Source organism: Gasterosteus aculeatus, chromosome 17 (genome assembly GCF_964276395.1).
Source record: "Gasterosteus aculeatus chromosome 17, fGasAcu3.hap1.1, whole genome shotgun sequence".
Taxonomy (NCBI): Eukaryota; Metazoa; Chordata; class Actinopteri; order Perciformes; family Gasterosteidae; genus Gasterosteus; species Gasterosteus aculeatus.
In genome coordinates, this window is record NC_135705.1 from 17,336,251 (window position 1) to 17,354,604 (window position 18,354).

General features: G+C 44.5%; 2 protein-coding genes across 2 annotated transcripts; both read left to right on the plus strand.

The window, feature by feature from the left end:
* Window positions 1-1,073: 1,073 nt before the first annotated feature.
* On the plus strand, window positions 1,074-4,352 carry sla2a (Src like adaptor 2a). The gene is made up of 8 exons (XM_040204574.2): window positions 1,074-1,455; window positions 1,927-2,019; window positions 2,114-2,213; window positions 2,304-2,390; window positions 2,665-2,768; window positions 2,935-3,087; window positions 3,183-3,312; window positions 3,781-4,352. Exons 2-8 carry the CDS (start codon window positions 1,947-1,949, stop codon window positions 3,902-3,904), a joined length of 771 nt encoding a protein of 256 aa, XP_040060508.1. The 5' UTR covers window positions 1,074-1,455; window positions 1,927-1,946; the 3' UTR covers window positions 3,905-4,352.
* Window positions 4,353-4,441: 89 nt separating this feature from the next.
* trpc4apa (transient receptor potential cation channel, subfamily C, member 4 associated protein a) lies at window positions 4,442-17,118 on the plus strand. Its single transcript, XM_040204568.2, has 18 exons — window positions 4,442-4,662; window positions 7,275-7,403; window positions 7,503-7,619; window positions 7,716-7,773; window positions 7,884-7,942; window positions 8,134-8,262; window positions 9,311-9,512; window positions 9,628-9,813; window positions 9,909-10,051; window positions 10,165-10,296; window positions 10,391-10,449; window positions 10,539-10,724; window positions 10,909-10,999; window positions 11,101-11,241; window positions 11,396-11,507; window positions 11,883-11,995; window positions 12,189-12,395; window positions 14,536-17,118. The coding sequence occupies exons 1-18, from the start codon at window positions 4,459-4,461 to the stop codon at window positions 14,671-14,673; spliced, it is 2,406 nt and encodes an 801-aa protein (XP_040060502.2). The 5' UTR covers window positions 4,442-4,458; the 3' UTR covers window positions 14,674-17,118.
* Window positions 17,119-18,354: the final 1,236 nt, after the last annotated feature.

Consider the following 18,354-nt stretch of genomic DNA (forward strand, 5'->3'; position numbering starts at 1 on the left):
TCACGGATCGGGTCGTCTATATTTAGCAAACGTTCGTGTAGCTGAAGATCAGATGCGCCGCAAATGAAATGAGAAGATTGACTTCAAACTGAAGGATGTAGTAGCATGGCACTAAATGTTATGTTCCGATGTATTACCCACTTCTGGTACCTGATATCATGGCGTTCTGCTCGTGCAACACTGCTATTTTCCTTAATTGATTGCAAAGAGGAATCCACAGCGGAGTAAAGACGATAATATAAGTGCAGTATGATGCAAGAACCGGGAGTTCTGTCAGTTCATTTAGCCATCACGCTTCTTCTGTCCAACCAAACATCTTAGAATGATACTACTGTATTTAACTGTAATCCGATGTTACTACACAGGAATGTGGAGTGAGAGAAGTTGGAAAACCATTTGAAAAATATATCTTACCTAAAATGTTTTTTGAAATATCCAAATGGAATCATCATGTTTCTTTATCAAACGTTCTTTCCATTCCCACTAACCTGGGGTTCTCAGTGATTTCTGCACACTGGCCTCTCCTGGTCAAGATTGTTTTAGTTTTTTCATCCACTGTCGTTCCTTTGACTTTAAAGAAACTCTCAGTCCGTCTGATCAAAGAGGGTTAGAGGAGATCAGAACGTTTCTGCTGCTTTAGGTGATCTCTCAGCAGAGACTCGGATCCAAGCTAATCTCTTGTTCGCTGTCACTGAACAAATCATTTACAAAATTGCATTTTGGATTTCCATTGACAACCTAAATTATAAGTATAAAAGTATTACAGTACGAAATATGACTGCAGAAGCTTCACAACCTCTGATGACTCCGGGCAGGAGAAGGCTGGCGTGGGACCCGTGGTCATGCTTCTGCTGAAGTTTGACTCTTATCTGATCTTTATGACCGTAACTGAGTGTAATGGGAGCGCTGGACTCGCTGCTTTCCAGCAGACGTTGCAGTTCAGCTGTAACATCTGAAGGCAGATCATCAGTGCAATGACGTCACTGCTGCAAGCCATTATGTCGCACCACAGGGGGCATGTACGCGTGCTTGCATAGACATAGAGATAATTCCATAAACAAGTGATGCGCTTTGAGCACCCACTTAAGAAAACACTTTCTCCGAGATAGAGCGACGTGAGCTGTCTGACACCTTGAGTCAGGATGTCACGGCCTCGAGCGTCACAGGAAGCTGCAGCAGGGTGACATACATCATGGTCGCGCGCGGGAGGCCCCGTCCCTTCAGCCCTGCCCCCTATCCAACAGCCGAGGACGCGCAGCCGTCTTCGTGGGCTCAGAGGAGGGAACGCAGCCACTGATCGATCAGCAGTGAGAACCTGAGCTCAAGATTACAGCGATCCGTGTGTGCTGAAGGCAGAAGACCATCAACAATATTTGGAAATTATTAGTTGATCTGTCACTGCGTGTGTGGAATATAGTTCCCGGGCGAAAACCTTTAATACAGAAATCAAAGGAGGTATGTTATTTACTCTAAGGTATTTTGCCTAAAAGTAATTATTATTTCTTTATTGATTTGTTCATCAGTGACTTTCACCTCAAGAATATTATGAAACAAATTACCTGATTACTTGTGTTACTTTAAATACGTTTAAATTCAAATAAACAGTATTAAGATTATATTTGCAATGTTTTTTGTAAATGCATACTTTGTAAGAATCATGCAAATAAAATCTAATCAGTTTACTTCTGTTAATCTGTTGCTCTCGTGTTAATAGATTTCAAACATGCAGCAGGTTCATCTCTCTCAGGAAGTCAATCTCTGTTGTTGTGGTTGGCCACTTTCCTGTAACATCTACATTTAGTTTCCAGGGTACAAACAGTGCAGTACCTGTAAGCCATTGTGGCCCGCGTGATGTTATAACTAAACTCATATAACTATATATATGTATATATATATAACTAATCTCAACCCGTGTGCCTTTTCAAGACAGCAAGAAGCCACAGATCATGGGGACCTGCCCCATCAGATGCCGATCCAAGCGGACTATTCTAGAAAATCCATCTGAAACAGATTCACAATGTGGGTTATACTGCCAAAACAGTGACAAAAGAAATTAAATGAAATAAAACATAAAAAATGTAAATATTTTGTGCATCGTCTTCTCTCTCTGCAGCCTCTCAAGACAGCGTGCTCGTGTCGCTCTGCAACTACTCGCCCTTTGAGCACACAGAGATCACCATGTGCATTGGAGAACGACTCGACATCACATCAGAGTACGTGGTTGGGGCAATTTTGTGTTTCACCCTCGTCTCCGTGCCCGCAGATGCAGTTAGTCAGTACGGCTGCCTATTTTCTTTCAACAGCGACGGGGATTTTATGATGGTGAGATCAGCGACCACGGGCGTCGAGAGCTACATCCCCACCGACTACACAGCCCGGCTAACCCACAGGTAGCTCGCAAGGATGTGTGAAAACGTGTGCTGAGACGTCTGTGTCACTTCTCTGTGACCCATAGTCTCTGTGTAGGTGACCTTTTCCTCAGGGGAGGAACCACACTGCTGTACTCACCGGTGACATGACATCATCCTCTGCCTCCTGCAGTTTCAGTCCTCCTCCACGGGCTCTGAAACTGCTACAGTGGATTTTCCAATCTTGAAAACAACGGCAAAATACTTTTTTGTCTCCCTGACAACGCTTGAACAGATGCGTCTCCTCTCTGTCCAGGTGGCTGTTCACAGGCCTCAGCAGGATCAAAGCAGTGGAGCTGCTCATGCAACCTAACAACCAAAGTGGCGCCTTCTTGATCCGGGAGTCAGAGACAAACAAAGGTTAGAGGGGGTTGATTCCACAATGTGTCACCAGTCAGTAACAACAGCAGTTATTGTTTAAGAAAGGATAAGGAATACAAACAGAGCTGGAATAAATGCCTGCAAATTAAGGACCATGAACCCCTTGGTTTCATCCGCTTCATCTGCGCTCTATTGCTGTGTTCAGATGGTTACTCGCTATCCGTCCTGAAGAGGAGCAACTCCTCATACCTGGACTGTGTCAAGCACTACCGCATCTTTCAGCTCCACAACGGCTGGATCTACATATCTCCGGGGGTCACCTTCCCCACCGTGCGTCACCTGGTGGAACACTATTCAGGTTCGCACCAAGGATGATAATGCTGTTTTTTTTTCAGCCTGAACAACTGAGATTGCCCTAGAAGATTGAATTTCAAACGTTGCCTCCTCTCACAGAGTCTGTAGGCGGATTGTGCTGCCGGCTGACGGAGCCTTGCTTCATCCACGGTGTAGATGCTCCCAGAGAGCCCAGGCCCGTACCTTCAGCTATCAGGAGGCCTACTATCAACTGGAAGGACATTAGCAGGTGTGCCAGACTCCCTTTAGCTTCTAGTGATGACTGCCACAACATGTCCCTCTATTACAGTACCGAAGCACCTGCTGGCGCACTGGTTGGAGAGCAATCAATAAAATCGCTGTGCAGCTTGTTATTTTTGGGTTAGTTGTTGTCATTGTGTCGGCAGTCATTTATGATTAATTGCTGAGTAAACTGACTTAGAAGATGTTTGCCAGGTTTGATTATGTAATGTAATGTGTGCAGAGCAAGACGTTGCTTGAAATATAAATGACATATAATAGGTATATAAAGGCTACCAAAATAGATAATTATTATTTGATAAAGTACAACACACCGGTTGAAAATAGTCCATCCGTGTTTGGGACACAAAAGTAGCATAGGTAAAATTGCATCTTTTTGTATTTTATGTTTGACAACATGTACCTTCATCACGATACTGATCCACGTCTTTGAAATGACTTTATCCGTCTCCTGCAGGTCAGTGATCTTCAGGAAGGTGAGAACAGAGTCGGACCACTCTTTCGTGAGCGAGGGACTGAGGGAAGCCATCTCCTCCTACCTGCAAATGACAGAGGGCAACGATGACAGCTGGGACACTTGAGGAGAGACAGAGGAGCCGCCTGAGAGTGAAGAAGTCTGATGGAAATAGTCCAGACGCCGTCCTTTCTCATCTGCAGTTTGAAAAGCCCTTGGAAGATGTCATCTGTACGACCAAGTGTAGACTTTGGAGACCCTGGATTAGCAGGAGGGCTGACACACTACAATGTCTGAACTTGTGACATGTGCATCTGCAAGAAGATGTTTTTCATGGCGACGAGGATGTTGAGAGCTGAAAATGTCAAATCAAAGAGATATTTGTTCTCATTTAGTTTCAAAAGTGTGAAAGTTTAAGTTATATATTAATATATGTACACGATATTTGAATGAAATATAACATGTGTTTATTATTTTGTAATATGATCTTGGTTGTTGGATTACAAGTTATTGGATTACAATAAAATATGTTACGCGTTAAATGAGCAGCGCTTAAATATACATAATAACCTAAACGCAAGCGTCTCGGCCGTATTTTCTTGGTATAATAAAGCATTTGTATATATAGCTATATATAAATATGCCACTTGCTGGTTGCAGGATGGGCTTCTCTGCCAGCAGATGCCGCTTAATTGCCTCGAACAAGTCATCAAAGCTTCCACTTCCTGCCCGAACAGTTCAGTTCAGGAAGAAGAAATAATGGCGACGCTTCTGGGGTCCGAGTCCTCCTGCACTGGAGGAAAACGACGAGTTTGCAACGGCAGCATCGTCACGAAGTTCACGGCTAGTAAAATTACTGGTCAGGGTTTCAGTCGAGGGACGGAGGTAAGAGAAACGATGCACGTTTCCGCCAGTAAAGACAGCCGAAAGTTGGTGGGCTGAGACCGCGGACTCGCGCTGCGAATCCAGCCTGGAAAGGACCGTGTTGTCCGGGAGGCTCGACTGGAGAGCTGGTCGCTCCCCCTCCTCGCAGCCTCGGCTTTGCAGCTAGCTGCAGCAGTGCCGGGCGATTTTAGAAAAGCAGACCTTGATCCTCGACTCAAATTAAGTTGTGTGTATTAATATGTTCTCGCCGACCAGGCAAATGAGGTTAACGTTACAACGGAGTGCACGGAGCGAGCTCCGCTTCGAGTGGGTCTTTTGTTGTTAGCTTTAGCTTAGCACTGTGTGCCACGTTAACTGACGTTACGATACGGGAACGCTTTGTGAACGGGGGGTTTTAATAGTTGTTGTGTTTTCAGCAGGCATCAGGGGGGGTTGAACGCTGCTAGACAACCGGAAGTTGAATTTGGGATTCGCTTAAATCACGTAACGTTAATCAACGGCGGCGGCTTGCTAACGTTAGCAAACGGGGCGAGCTAACGTTAGCTCGCTAGCTAAGCCAGCTGAACAGATCAGGTGATTACGTAACGACGCACAAACCACGATAACTGTCGTTTCCACAAATGGATCGGCAACAACAGCTGTTTGGATAAATTAACATACGTAGAAATTGAAAGAGACGCACGTATTTGAAAATGACATTTGTAGCTTTGTGGAGCACCTCTTGGTTTGGCTAATGTCGACATGCTGCTAACATTATTTTATGTTAAATTAAACCGATATGAAGTGTGTTCATGCATGTAAAGGTCTCCGCTGTCCTGGGATGTAAATGTAAAACTGTGTCATATTTTTCCTCACACACTCGTGACTCAAGCCCATATTTTGCAGAACTAACGCTTTTTTTCCTGAGCAGAGCAGTCAGTGCCTTTTAACTTCCTTGTTGACTTTTAGTTATCAATGTCTGAAAGACTGTGATCGACGTGAAAATGTGGGATTGGTTAAAGTTTTCGACTGCTCGGTGTGTTTACACAGCTGTCCCAGTTTGATCACGAAGCAAAATACACTTTTAATGTTCAAGTTACTTGAAATGCTGACCATTTGTGACGCAACACATCCATTAATTACATTTGTAATGCAGATGTGCATTATAACCTTGATAAACGCTTACAACAAATATTCTAAGTAGCTTCAACTGTAAAAAATGAATGAATTGTCACTTTGGGGTTTGTTATTTGGAACGAAATGTTTCCGATACCGAGAAAACCAGTTGCTTAATTCCAAGCCATAGACAAACATGAGCTGCTCCCTTTTTTGGTTAAAGCCTGAAACCAACTTATCTCTCTCCGACTTGTCACCCGGTGTTAATGAATGGGAGACTGATTGTGTGGATACGAAGAATGTTTTTCTTCTTGTACCTGTGTCTACAGGTGTGAATCCTATAACTTTCGCCGTTGGATTCATGTTTATTAAACCATAGGACGAGAATGCAATACTTTGACTAAATGTTTCACCATGTGAAGCAATATCCCGAGTTTCTTTATGTCTGCGTCCTCTCGTGTTGAACTGAGAGCAGACTGGCCATACTGGGACAAGTGCTATCTCAAGAAATAATGTAACTGGCACATCGCTGTTTCTTCTTCACGTTCCTTTGACAATCTTTAGACCAAAGTTCTATCCAGGCCAGGGTCTATACAAAAGGTGCTGAACCCTGTTGTGTTGAATAGTAAGCGTAGGATCGGGCATGCTTGCTTTCATCACACTGAGCGCCCATAGAGGAAATCGGGCTGATAGTACTGATAGATAGATTGCGGCAGTATCGGGAGTGAATTTGAAGTTGAGAGATCCGTTTGTTTTAACATTCTGATCCTGAGCCACGCAGGCTCAGGAATCATTGTCTAATATTCCATGCGTATCACTAAAGTCACGCTGTCGTCAGTGCCTTCTGTTCTTGAAAGGGTCTCAACAGTGAGGATTACAGTCACAGCAGCACATTAAATGTGTACATGATTTTGTTACATGTAAAGTTATTTTCTCTGGGGAAATATTATTTAAAACACCCTCTTCTGTGACCGTCTTTGAGCCCTTTCAAAATTTCCCCACATGGGGTTATTCTAGATAACACAGCACGCCTATGCTTACGTCCTGTATTTGGGCAGAATTTTCTGTAGGGTGACATCATCTGTAAGATTCAGCTGCACATGGTGGCCTTGCTCCACAATACACTCTCCCCACGGACTATGAGCCAGGCCAGGATTCTTACTGGTATAAAATAAAAATCTGCTTTTAATTTGTTTTCCTTGTTGCAGTTTTACTCAAGGTTATTCTCTGTGACCTTTTTTTGGTCTCGACAACTTAACGTGTTTTCCACGGGGGAAGATTAAGTGACATTTTTCTTATTTTATATATTCAATTTGACTTTGTATTAAATGGATTGTGTACAGACTGCATATTCTAGTTTAACTCTAAATCACACTTGCATACAAATAATAAACAACCATACATCCATTCGTTTAAGTAAAAAAAAAAAAACACATTTAAAAACATATCTTGGTTCTAACTCAAACATGCACGGATACTTTTGAATGTTTATAGTTTCCTCTGTTTGCGTGTCCCAGCTCCCAGGCGGGCTGCTCCAGGAGAGAGATAAACGGGCCAAGTGGTACGGCATCCCTACTCTGCTGCAGAGGCTCTACGAGAGCAGCCATCCCAACAGCGACCTCTCCAATGCCCACAGCTTTCTCAAGGTGACCATCCAACACTGATGCTGTGGAATAACTGGTTTTCTCCTTGCTGAGTGTTTTGTGATGTAAAGACACACTGACAATGTTTTTTCTTTTTGTCAGGTATTATCATCCCAGCTCTCCGTGGAGGCCATGTCTTTTGTCACGGAGGACAGGAAGACTGCTCAGGAATCTACCTTCCCCAACACGTACACCTTTGACCTCTTTGGTGGAGTGCATGTAAGTTCAACATCCCCAGTGCTTGATGCTCTATGTGTGGTACAACCCGTACAGAGACACTGTATTCTGAATACCAAATGTTCTCTTTCCCTGAAGCTGCTTGTGGAGATCTTGATGAGACCCACATTAACTGTGCAGAAGAAAAACAACAATAGTAAGTTATGACGTCACAGGTGTCATTTTTTCTGCTTTTATTTGGAAATCACTTGCATGTTGCATGATCATAATTAATTGATTTGACCATTTCTTCTGTTTGTGTTACAGCAGTGAACGATGACTTGGTCAAGGACTGCCTTAGTGTTCTCTACAACTGTTGTATATGTGTAAGTATCCTATTACGTCTCGTACCAACCAGAGAAATGTCATCGGTGCATCGTGTCTTTAATTAGCACCTGTGTATTAGCAACTAGAAGTGTTCTCCTTGCAGTTGGTCTGTGCTGTTTTATTGTCTCCAAACATGTTTAGATACAGCACTGTGCATGTTTAATTCATGTCCTTTACTTCAAATTCATAGACGGAGGGGGTCACAAAAAGCCTGGCAGCGAGGGATGACTTTGTGCTCTTTCTCTTCACCCTGATGACTAACAAGAAGACCTTCCTACAGACCGCTACCCTAATTGAAGATATTCTTGGTGTCAAAAAGGTCAGAGTTATACCTCTGGTATGAGTGTGTGTGTGTGTGTGTGTGTGTGTGTGTGTGTGAAAACACCCACAGTGGCCCTTCCAGGTGCCTACGAAGTCACTCTTTGATTCACGCTGCAGCACATTTGGCACCTTTCTTAAAAGTCAAGTCAAATTTTTTTCTTCTTAGTATTGTTATATACCGCTGGGCAGTATACGGTCCAAACGTTATAAGATTTCCATACGGTATAAATTTCTCAACTGACGTTGCTCTTCGGCAGGCGGCAGAATTTATTTTTAAACGTCGCGGAGGAGCGCCGAGCGGAGTCATGTTTATAACTTTATACAGACAATGAATAACTCGCAACAAGCACTCGTTAACAGGGTAAAACACCACGACACATCAGCTGGTGACACCTAAACCATTTGTAACACTAATACTTTAAAATTTATAAAAAATACCCCGGCCAACTGCATGCTGGGTACAGCTCACAACAAGAAGTAACTACTACTTCATGAAAACACAGCAAAGAGCGCTACAGTTACAACAACAACAACAACAACGAGAGACCAGAGATGTGCCAACACAACTTGTGCCCAAGAGAGGAGCTGTGTCTGTGTGGAGGGTTTGGGTTTTGGAAAATCACACCTAAGTTACGTTCGATCAGAAAACGATTTCTTGCACTAGCAGCCACGGCAAGCTAACGTGCTAATGTGCTAACGAGCCGGCCAGTTGCGAGCACGATGGCCAGCGAGTGGCAAACAGCTGTTCGAGTAGCCGGCGGTCCTTTTCAGGGTCAATTAATTAATGTGTTTACTTGAAAAAGCAATGCCGTCACATACCGGGATACTGTCAGAATCTCTCTAAATACGGTGATATGGATTTTTGGCCGTGATACCGCACAGCCCTATGCTGTCAATGTAAAGACACATCTGTTTTAGCTGTTACACATTAACCTTTATTCATGAAATATGGAAAAGAAAGTAGCCTATTCAGACTCAACATCTTAAGTGTGTGTGAAATGCTAAACTGCTACTCTGTTAATAGTTTTATGATTGCATGTATGCAGGAGATGATCCATTTGGAGGGAATCCCCAACCTGTCGGGCCTGGTCCAAAGCTTTGACCAACAGCAGCTCGCCAACTTCTGCCGCATCCTATCCGTCACCATCTCGGAGCCTGATGTGGGAAACGACGACAAGCACACCCTATTGGCCAAGAACGCGCAGCAGAAACGCAACGCTAGCCCGTCTCGGGCGGAGGTCAACCAGGGTAGGGTTTCTCCTGACTGCAGAGTAGTTTCTCCGTGCTGTAAGGAACTGTGTCATGGAGGAATACATCAGTAAATTCTGATATATTAATAATTGTTTTGCCGTTTCCCCAACAGTAACCCTGCTGAACATCCCCGGCTTCATCGAGCGGTTGTGTAAGCTGGCCACTAGGAAGGTGTCTGAGGCCACGGGAGCAAACTTTCTGCAGGAGCTGGAGGAATGGTACACGTGGCTGGACAATGCCCTGGTGCTGGACGCCCTCATGCAGATGGCCACCGAGGAGGCTGATCAAAGCAGCACGGGTAGGACGAGGTTCAGCTGTGCTGCGGAGTTTTCACATTGCTTCCTCCTGCGGACTCCGATTGACGTTGAAGTACTTTTTAAATCTCGCCTCCAGAGTCATCCGATGAGAGCTCCCTGGCCACCGGCCCTCTGAGACACCGACTGCCCCAGTCCATGAAGATCGTCCATGAGATCATGTATAAGGTGGAGGTGCTCTATGTGCTGTGTGTCCTTCTTATGGGCCGACAGAGGAACCAGGTACTTGACAGCAGACGTCTCTTCACTCTTCGGGATTTTAAGATAAACTCTTCTTCATCTAAGAAGAGTTGAACTGTAAATTTCACTGAGCTCTGTATTGCGTGTCTGCACAGGTCCACAAGATGCTGGCTGAGTTCCGTCTCATCCCGGGACTCAACAATCTCTTTGACAAGCTGATCTGGAGGAAATACACCACCTCAAATCATGTGGTCCATGACCAGAATGAGAACTGCGACTGTAGTCCGGTATGAGCCTTCAATTCTGTGCCAACGACTGTCTCTCGGCAGTTAAATGCTTTTTAAACACAGCCTCTCACACGGTTTCTTCTCATTGGTGCAGGAAATATCCTTCAAAATCCAGTTCCTGCGGCTTCTTCAGAGTTTCAGCGATCACCACGAGTGAGTGACCTTTGATTGAACGTCCTCGGGGTCGGACCCTTTTCCGAACAAGTTATTTCCGTTGTTAAAATCTTTTTAATCTGTTTCAGGAACAAATACCTCTTACTGAATAGCCAGGAGTTGAACGAACTGAGCGCCATATCCATGAAGGCTAACATCCCGGAGGTGGAAGCACTAGTCAACACAGACAGAAGCCTAGTTTGTGACGGAAAGAAAGGCCTCCTCACGCGCCTCCTCACCGTCATGAAGAGGGAGCCTCCGGACTCGTCGTTCAGGTCAGCATCGCGTAGGCCAAGGAATGAGATGCGCGAGATAAATATGCCGATAATTTAAGTGGTCCGCCTTCTCTAAAGAGTTCCTCTTCTGGGGCACCAGGCTCTTGTATTTTCCAGATTTCTCAAGATTTGTCTCTAGTTCTGCTTTTTATATCTTAGCTGGAGCTTTCTGTTGTGTACGTAGGTTCTGGCAGGCAAGGGCAGTGGAAAGTTTTCTCCGAGGAGCCACCTCCTATGCAGACCAAATGTTCCTCCTGAAGAGGGGACTGCTGGAGGTAAAACCGCACCTGACTCGCCATCCATGCAGACTGTCCGCATGGCACAGATCCTCTCCTGAGAGACTGGCTGCTCACTTTCTGCTTGCGTCCCTCGACAGCACATCCTGTTTTGCATCATAGACAGTGGCTGTACGTCAAGAGATGTCCTACAGAGCTACTTTGATCTGCTGGGGGAGCTTATGAAGTTCAACATTGATGCCTTCAAAAGATTCAACAAATATGTCAACACCCCCAAGAAGGTATTAATGCACAGAAATAGATATTGTAATAGATACTAGAGAATAAGTATGACTTCTTTACACTAGCAGCTAATAAAACATAAGTAAGATAAATATTTTACCTCATTTCTTTCTTCTTTATGGCTGCACCACTAAACGTTTCTCACTTGGACAGTTTCAGACCTTCCTGACGCAGATCAACAGTTCTCTGGTGGACTCCAACATGCTGGTGCGCTGCATCGTCCTTTCGTTGGACCGCTTTGAAAATCTGACTGAAGACGTCAAAGGTAATCTGGGATGGAAAGTTGACAAATGTAGATTATAGAGAACATTTAAAGGCAAAATTACTGGACTATTTTAAAGTATTGGATCAATTGAATGTGGATCTTTGACTAGTTTGATTCAGCCGTTTGGGTACGTATTCCTATTCTGTTAAGAGTACTATTTGATCAAATATAGCTAAAGTTTAGATATATATACAGTTTGATTCTTGAGGTAAAGCAGATAGATAGTTTGCCATGTGACTTGTGTAAATGTAAAAACAAGGTGAGGTTTAGTATATTGTCAAAGGAAAACTCCTTTTACTCGCCTGTTAAATACAGAGGTGCTTCTCCTATGATGTCCTTGTAATTACATTTGTGTCCGTTGTGTGTCGTTCACAGTGGTGGAGGTGCTGTCTGAATGCTGCCTGCTGTCCTACATGGCCAAAGTTGAGAACAGGCTGTCCTTCCTCTTCCGACTCATCAACATCATTAACGTGCAGACGCTCACACAGGTCTTGCTTCTAATATTCTTTTACTCACAGATTTAACAAAACAACATGTGGACCATTTGAACTTCAATAACAATCAATCAAAATGCTAAATGTAGCTGAAGGTACTTTGTTAGGAGTGTCTCTGTATTTATATCTAAAATGGTGCATCGCATAAATCTTGTTCCCTCCTGCATCCGTCTTGTTTCTCCTGCAGGAGAACGTGAGCTGTTTAAACACCAGTTTGGTGGTCCTGATGCTGGCCAGAAGGAAGGCTAAACTGCCCTTCTACCTCAACGCCCTGCGCGACAAGGAGTACGCTGACAAGTACCCGGGCTTCCTGCTCAACAACTTCCACAACTTACTGCGCTTCTGGCAGCGGCATTACCTCAACAAGGACAAAGACAGCACCTGTCTGGAGAACGTGAGTGGCGCTCGCTCTCGCCTGTGCATGATTATAGCGTCGTTAAATGATTAAATGGCGCCAAAGTCAGCAGCACGATGTCAGTCTGCTCTCAGCGTCTCCTGTTAACGTTCAGGCTCTTTTCTGTCACATGTTCCGAACATTGCAACAGGGACCTTTTTCATGTACGCATGCTTGCAGCCACAGACACCCTCGTGCGTGTTACTGGAACTGAAGTGTGAACAACTGGTTTAGACATCCGTTTTGGTTCAAACTGAAGAGAAAGTTGTGTTCTGTGTGTATATAAAACGTGTTCCTGCATGACTGGAGAGGTTGGGGCTTTTAAACGTACTTTCCACTGCAGGAAATGATTCAAGAACACAAGATTATACCCCATTTTTCACTAAAGGAACACTTTGGCTACGTGGCCCTCTTTCATTTCTGAGTTGATTTTTATTCTAAAATAAAATCCCTCTGCCAATTTATAAACATTGCTTAATAGTCAACAAAGTCATCACAGGTTTCTTCTGAAAGGTCAATTCTTTAATACAGTGTTCAGGAGGAGGATGAGAATGCAAAATATTGTTTCTCCCAATTCCCCATGTCCTCTTACATCTTGAAGTGAGGGAGACTTGAAAGACAAATGCAACACTTTTGAATGTGAATGTAGTCGTATTCAGTACCAAGTATTGGCCGATGTTGTGAATTTATGTTCAATAAATCTGATTCGGGCGGGTTGAGCAAAGTATTCTGTAACAGAATCAAATCAAACATTGAGAAGTATCCTCTCAACTTAAGCTTCCATGTTGTTTCTGCTATAGAATCATCTTTCTGTGTCTCTTGTTTCACCAACCCGATGGTACCTGTCTGGAGGACCTGGACCCCCAGTGGACTGATTAGGAACAGCAGCTACTTTTATGTCTCTGTAATTCTCACACTAGCAAAGCCCTCCGGCAGGCTGTGGTGCTGGTCCACGTGTCCAGGTGGAGAGGGGCTTGTGCTTGGTCTTTGCAATAAAGCTGTATTTAGGCTGCGTTAATCAGGATTTTTTTTTTTTTTACGTAAGCAAATGGTTAAATTGGCTAATCTTCAATGTGGAAGGGTTCACGTCACAAACTCAAACTGCCCCTCACACAGTGTGAGATCTGTACAATACAGGCCCAGCAACAACCGGCAGACAGATCAAGTGTAGACAAGATTAGCTAAACTTTAGCGTCCTTGCGGGGACATTACTAGACTTAATCCTGCAGTAGCGCCCACGATAAAAACACACTGCTATGGCTCTCAGTGACTCTTCTACTAGAGGCTGAATGTGAGTGTGATCTTTCAATGTCGGATATTAGCCTGCTCGTAGATTGTTTGGATGATCAAGTATTTTTAAACCCCCCATAAGCTGATCATTTTATTGCAGTCTATTTTAGAACCCCTGATTTAACTCTACAAGCAAGTTACTTCACCGTTATGTTCATACCACATCTTGGGATACTCGCTCTAAGACTGCAGGGGGTAAATATTAACACAAAGTTCTGCTCAACTCCATGGCCACCAAGTCTGCTTAAGAACTAAATGGTCTGTGGCGGTTTACAACAGAGACCTTCGTGAGTGAACTAATTGGAGCACTAAGCGACTGTAGAGCACATCGTTTTGGGTCCGATCAAAACCATCTCCAGGTGGAGAGTAGCGCTTAAGTAATGCTTGTGTATCTCCTAACTGCTGGAACCATGATACGGTGACGTCAGTGTTTTGTGTTTGCTCGTTCCACTGCCCCCAAGTGGCTAAACAATCAATTACAGCTGCTTAAACATGAATAATGTTTCCCAGGGTTATACACCCCCCAAAAGAGGTAGATGTTGTACACCAGGGGTGTCAAACATACAGCATCTGGCCCGCCGGGGGGGTCCAGTGCGACTTTGCTAAGTGTACCTAGTGACCGTACCATCCGCGCACCCCCCCTGCCCCCTACCTAAAATGAGTTTGACACACCTGTTGTATGCACATGCTTTGGATCCCTTTTGAATTCTTTTCATTGATCAAGTCGTCAGCTAACTATAGCACAACTAATGGCCGGGTTAGCTGGCTAATTCAGAGGCCGTCCATATCTGATGGGCCGATGTGCTCACGCTTTCCGTCGTTCTGAATGCGCTCTGCTTTCCCTCCCCAGAGCTCCTGCATCCCCTTCAGCTACTGGAAGGAGACTGTGTCGGTGCTGCTGGGCTCAGATAGGACTTCTCTGTGTGCCATAGCCAGCTACATTGACGAGCCCTTCATGGATCTTGACAGAGACCTGCTGGAAGATTGACCTCCTGTGTGCGCGGTGTGAGTGCATGGGAGGTCGGGGGTCGGGGGGGGGGTGGTTGGGACTGGGCAGACGGCCAGAGGGAGCATGGACACCTAAAGCTGGTGAAGAATCCCGCTGAGCCGCCCGGGCGCTACGTGACTGCGTTGTGGATGCAAAGACTGTTTCCCGTCCGTACCGTCCCGTTTGAGGCCGCACTCGCCGGGCTGTCCTCTCCTCGCTAAGTACCAAACTCTTCTTCATAGGAAGAGATGGAAACCAGCACTCCCTCCCCCAGACCGCCGTCACCGCTTGACACACGCTTAAGGGTGATGACGCCTGCGTTGGTTGTTTGCTTTAGGTGAAATTCAAATAGAGCCTTTTTTATATAACCTATATAAAATTCTATGAAAAAAAAAAAAAAGTATGATTCAGAGTATATGTCAGTATATGGGAAAAAAAATACAATTCTCCTTTTGCGCAGGCTTTGTTTGAGAACGGCCGGAGCCGCTGTGCGGACACGCAGGTCTCACGGCCCCCCCTCCTCCCCACACACTGCTGACTCCATGCCACTCCAGCGGGAGCGGGGGAGGAGCGGGGTAGTTTTCTCAATGAACAGTTTTCATTTAACCCGTCTGGGTCTATTTTATTAGGTGGCTCTCGTTGAGCGGAGCTGTCCGGCTCCACTCGGCCCATTTTTAGGAACCCCGCGCGGCTCCTCTCACCTTAAACCCTCCACGTCGTTGTGGCTTCACCCAGGGACTCGTTTCTTCACCCCGTTTGGTTTTGATTTACTTTTGTGTTGTTGAAAACAATGGATTTTAGCTCATGGATGAACTGTAGAATAAAACATTGCACAGATTATTGTTTTATGTTTTACCATATTTTGTTCATTAAAAACATTTTCATTTTGTAACCGAACTTGTATCCATGTTGTGGGAGATGCTTTGGGAGGAGAATAAACTATGCAGGCGCTAGTGTTTAACAAACCGCTCTAATTGTTCCAGTGCAAACGCTCGAGCTTCACCCCGTCAGCTTTGGATTGAGCTTCTAGCGCCGTCGCTGGTCTCGCTCAATGAGATGCGATGGCTCTGTTTGCGTCGGCCCACTTGGTCTTTGGTTTCGATAAAGATGAAGCTTTGGGGCCTGAATGTGCAGCTGTTTTTATCGAAGTAGAAGATGCAGGGCTGATCCAGTGTCTCGAATTAAAGCGACCCGATAGAACAGATGGATGAGCTACCTCATATTCTGTCCCGACGCGTACGGATTAAACCACTAACGTCAAGTGTACAGTTTTACTCCCTGCATGTCATGACTCGTAACTGTTCATGTGAATGTATAAGGGCATTTCTACAGGTCACCCGGTGCCGCCTTGGGATACAGACACAAAACGTCCTGTACACTTTGAAAGCCTTTCATTTGCTTTAAAGCTAATTAACCAGAAATGTTTCTCTAGCCCAAATTCAGCATGTCTTAAATCTCTTGATGGGTGTGCACATATTTTGAATTAGGTCATCTTTTGTGCTTTGCAGTGGAGTAAAGTACACTTTACAAGTGCTTCTCTTAGAAATTGTGTTTTCTCGATGCCTGAGATGGTTGCCATGGTTTCATGATGACGCGATGAGACACAGGGTACTTCTGCAGTGTTTATATTCCTAGTATGTTTAACATTGATGCAAACCTCCTAATCACCCCAGTCTTCTACCTTGGGAGTCAATGACGCAGTCGGTAGAAAAACATGAATGTTGTGAGCGCTCTTCTGGAGCAACTATATAAACAATCTGAACCTTGACTTCTGTAGCTTTGCGATCCCTCTGTATGATGCACACGGGAAATGGTTCCTAACCCTTATGCTGTATGTGGTGTGATGCTCCTAGTAGGCCTTAGATTTCATCCATGCGTTTGTACAGGAAATGGTGACATGTTATCCCCTCGGCCCAGAACACGCTGCAGTGTTGAGCAAATCACTTATTTTTAGATCCCTGAAGCTTTGACTTTATTTACTGGAGATTCATGTGATGTTTGGCATGAAGACTGTTTTGAACTCACTAAACTGACCATATGGTGCTTTATTTTTTTGGATCAAATAAGATTGTCACCTCACCATGAACGATGGCCGCCGTCGTTTGTTGAAGGGAACGACCTTTAATAGATGCGAGCAGCGGATACTGTTGATGGTGTACTCGTAATTATTCAATTTTAGGTAAGAACCCATGTTTGCATTGAATAATGCATAAATCCCACATGGTTATTTCAAAGGTTCACCTCTGCACACATCTATTTTGACCTTTTTCTTGACCATTGATTGACTGGTTAATGACAAACGGGGAAGATTAATGTTTTAGGTTTCACATTCTACTATAGCTACTTCTGTAACCATGTTCCTCTAATGCTGGTATATTTAACTTTTCCTTATTTAACAGCTGTTTGTCAAATTAATGATATAATAAATTCCTCTTTAGACCGTCACTGTGGGATTGCTATCTTTATCGCACACTGGTAAAAGAAAACGCCCAGTAAGGTACATTTCTGAAGTCTTTATTTGGGCCGTGTTGTCACAGTGGAGCACAGCTGTTGCAGCTGGCTTGCTGTGACATGTTTGTCCGTAGCTCTCCGCCTCCCGTCACTCAGCATGCTGAAATACACAAGACAGGGCTGTTTATTAGCAACCGCATACACAGTGTCGCCCAGTTACTCCCGGCTGCGCCATAGATCACATGATGGGAGTTCATCCTCAACGGAGGATTACGTCCGGTCTCGCCTGAGATTAGTTCTCGTTATGCAGCCCGCTGGCTACGTTGAACAAATACTTCTAAAAAGGTCACACAATTTGGCGGCATACTGTAGTGTGACATGCATTCAGTTTACTCTTTCTCTCTTTCTCATGAGCTGAAGGCGGACTGGTTCCTAACCTTTTAGAGTGCATAAGGGCATCTCATATAAAGACATGTTCTTATGTGACACTACAGCATGTATTTCTATGCGACCACCCTGCTGCTGTACCTGGTAGGAGAGCTCCCTGATTCTCCTCATACTCCAGTTTTTACCTTTCAGACCAGAAAACTGAAGAAGCCATTTCAAGTTACAAACTAATACGAGGAATATTCATGCGTGACAGAGACTATAAACAATTCATTCAACTCCAACTTCTGGACCTTCTTTCTGCCGCCCTACAGGGCGATCTGCTCCGCTTTGTCCACTCATCGGCCTTACCTTTGTTCTTCTTCTTCATCCTCTCCAGATGGGCACTAATGTCCTGCTCCTTCTTCAGCTCCTTTGCCATCATCACTGCCTACAAGATTAGAAGATCAGGGTTGGATGAACATTTGAATAAGTGATCTTACTGAACAGAACATGTTGAAGGCTGGAAATTCCAGATTACTGTTAAACCCCCTGCAGATCAATTTTCATGATGTGAATCACTATCTATTCCAGATCTTACGTCAGTGATTGCTGGTTTCTGCTAGCCGGGACCATGTTGTCCTGACCATTTACAGAAAACATCTACGTTTAAGGACTAGCTGGGAAAATTAAAAACACCCTCTTTGCTTCAGATCTACAGAAATAAGGGACCATTGTTTGATAAGCTGATGGTTTTAACTTCTTCGTCCTACCTGAGAGCAACAGGTTGAGTCTGTGGCCTCAAGCAGCTCAGCTCGCTTGCACGCACGGTCGTTCTGCCTCAGCAGAGCGCTTCGCTCCTCC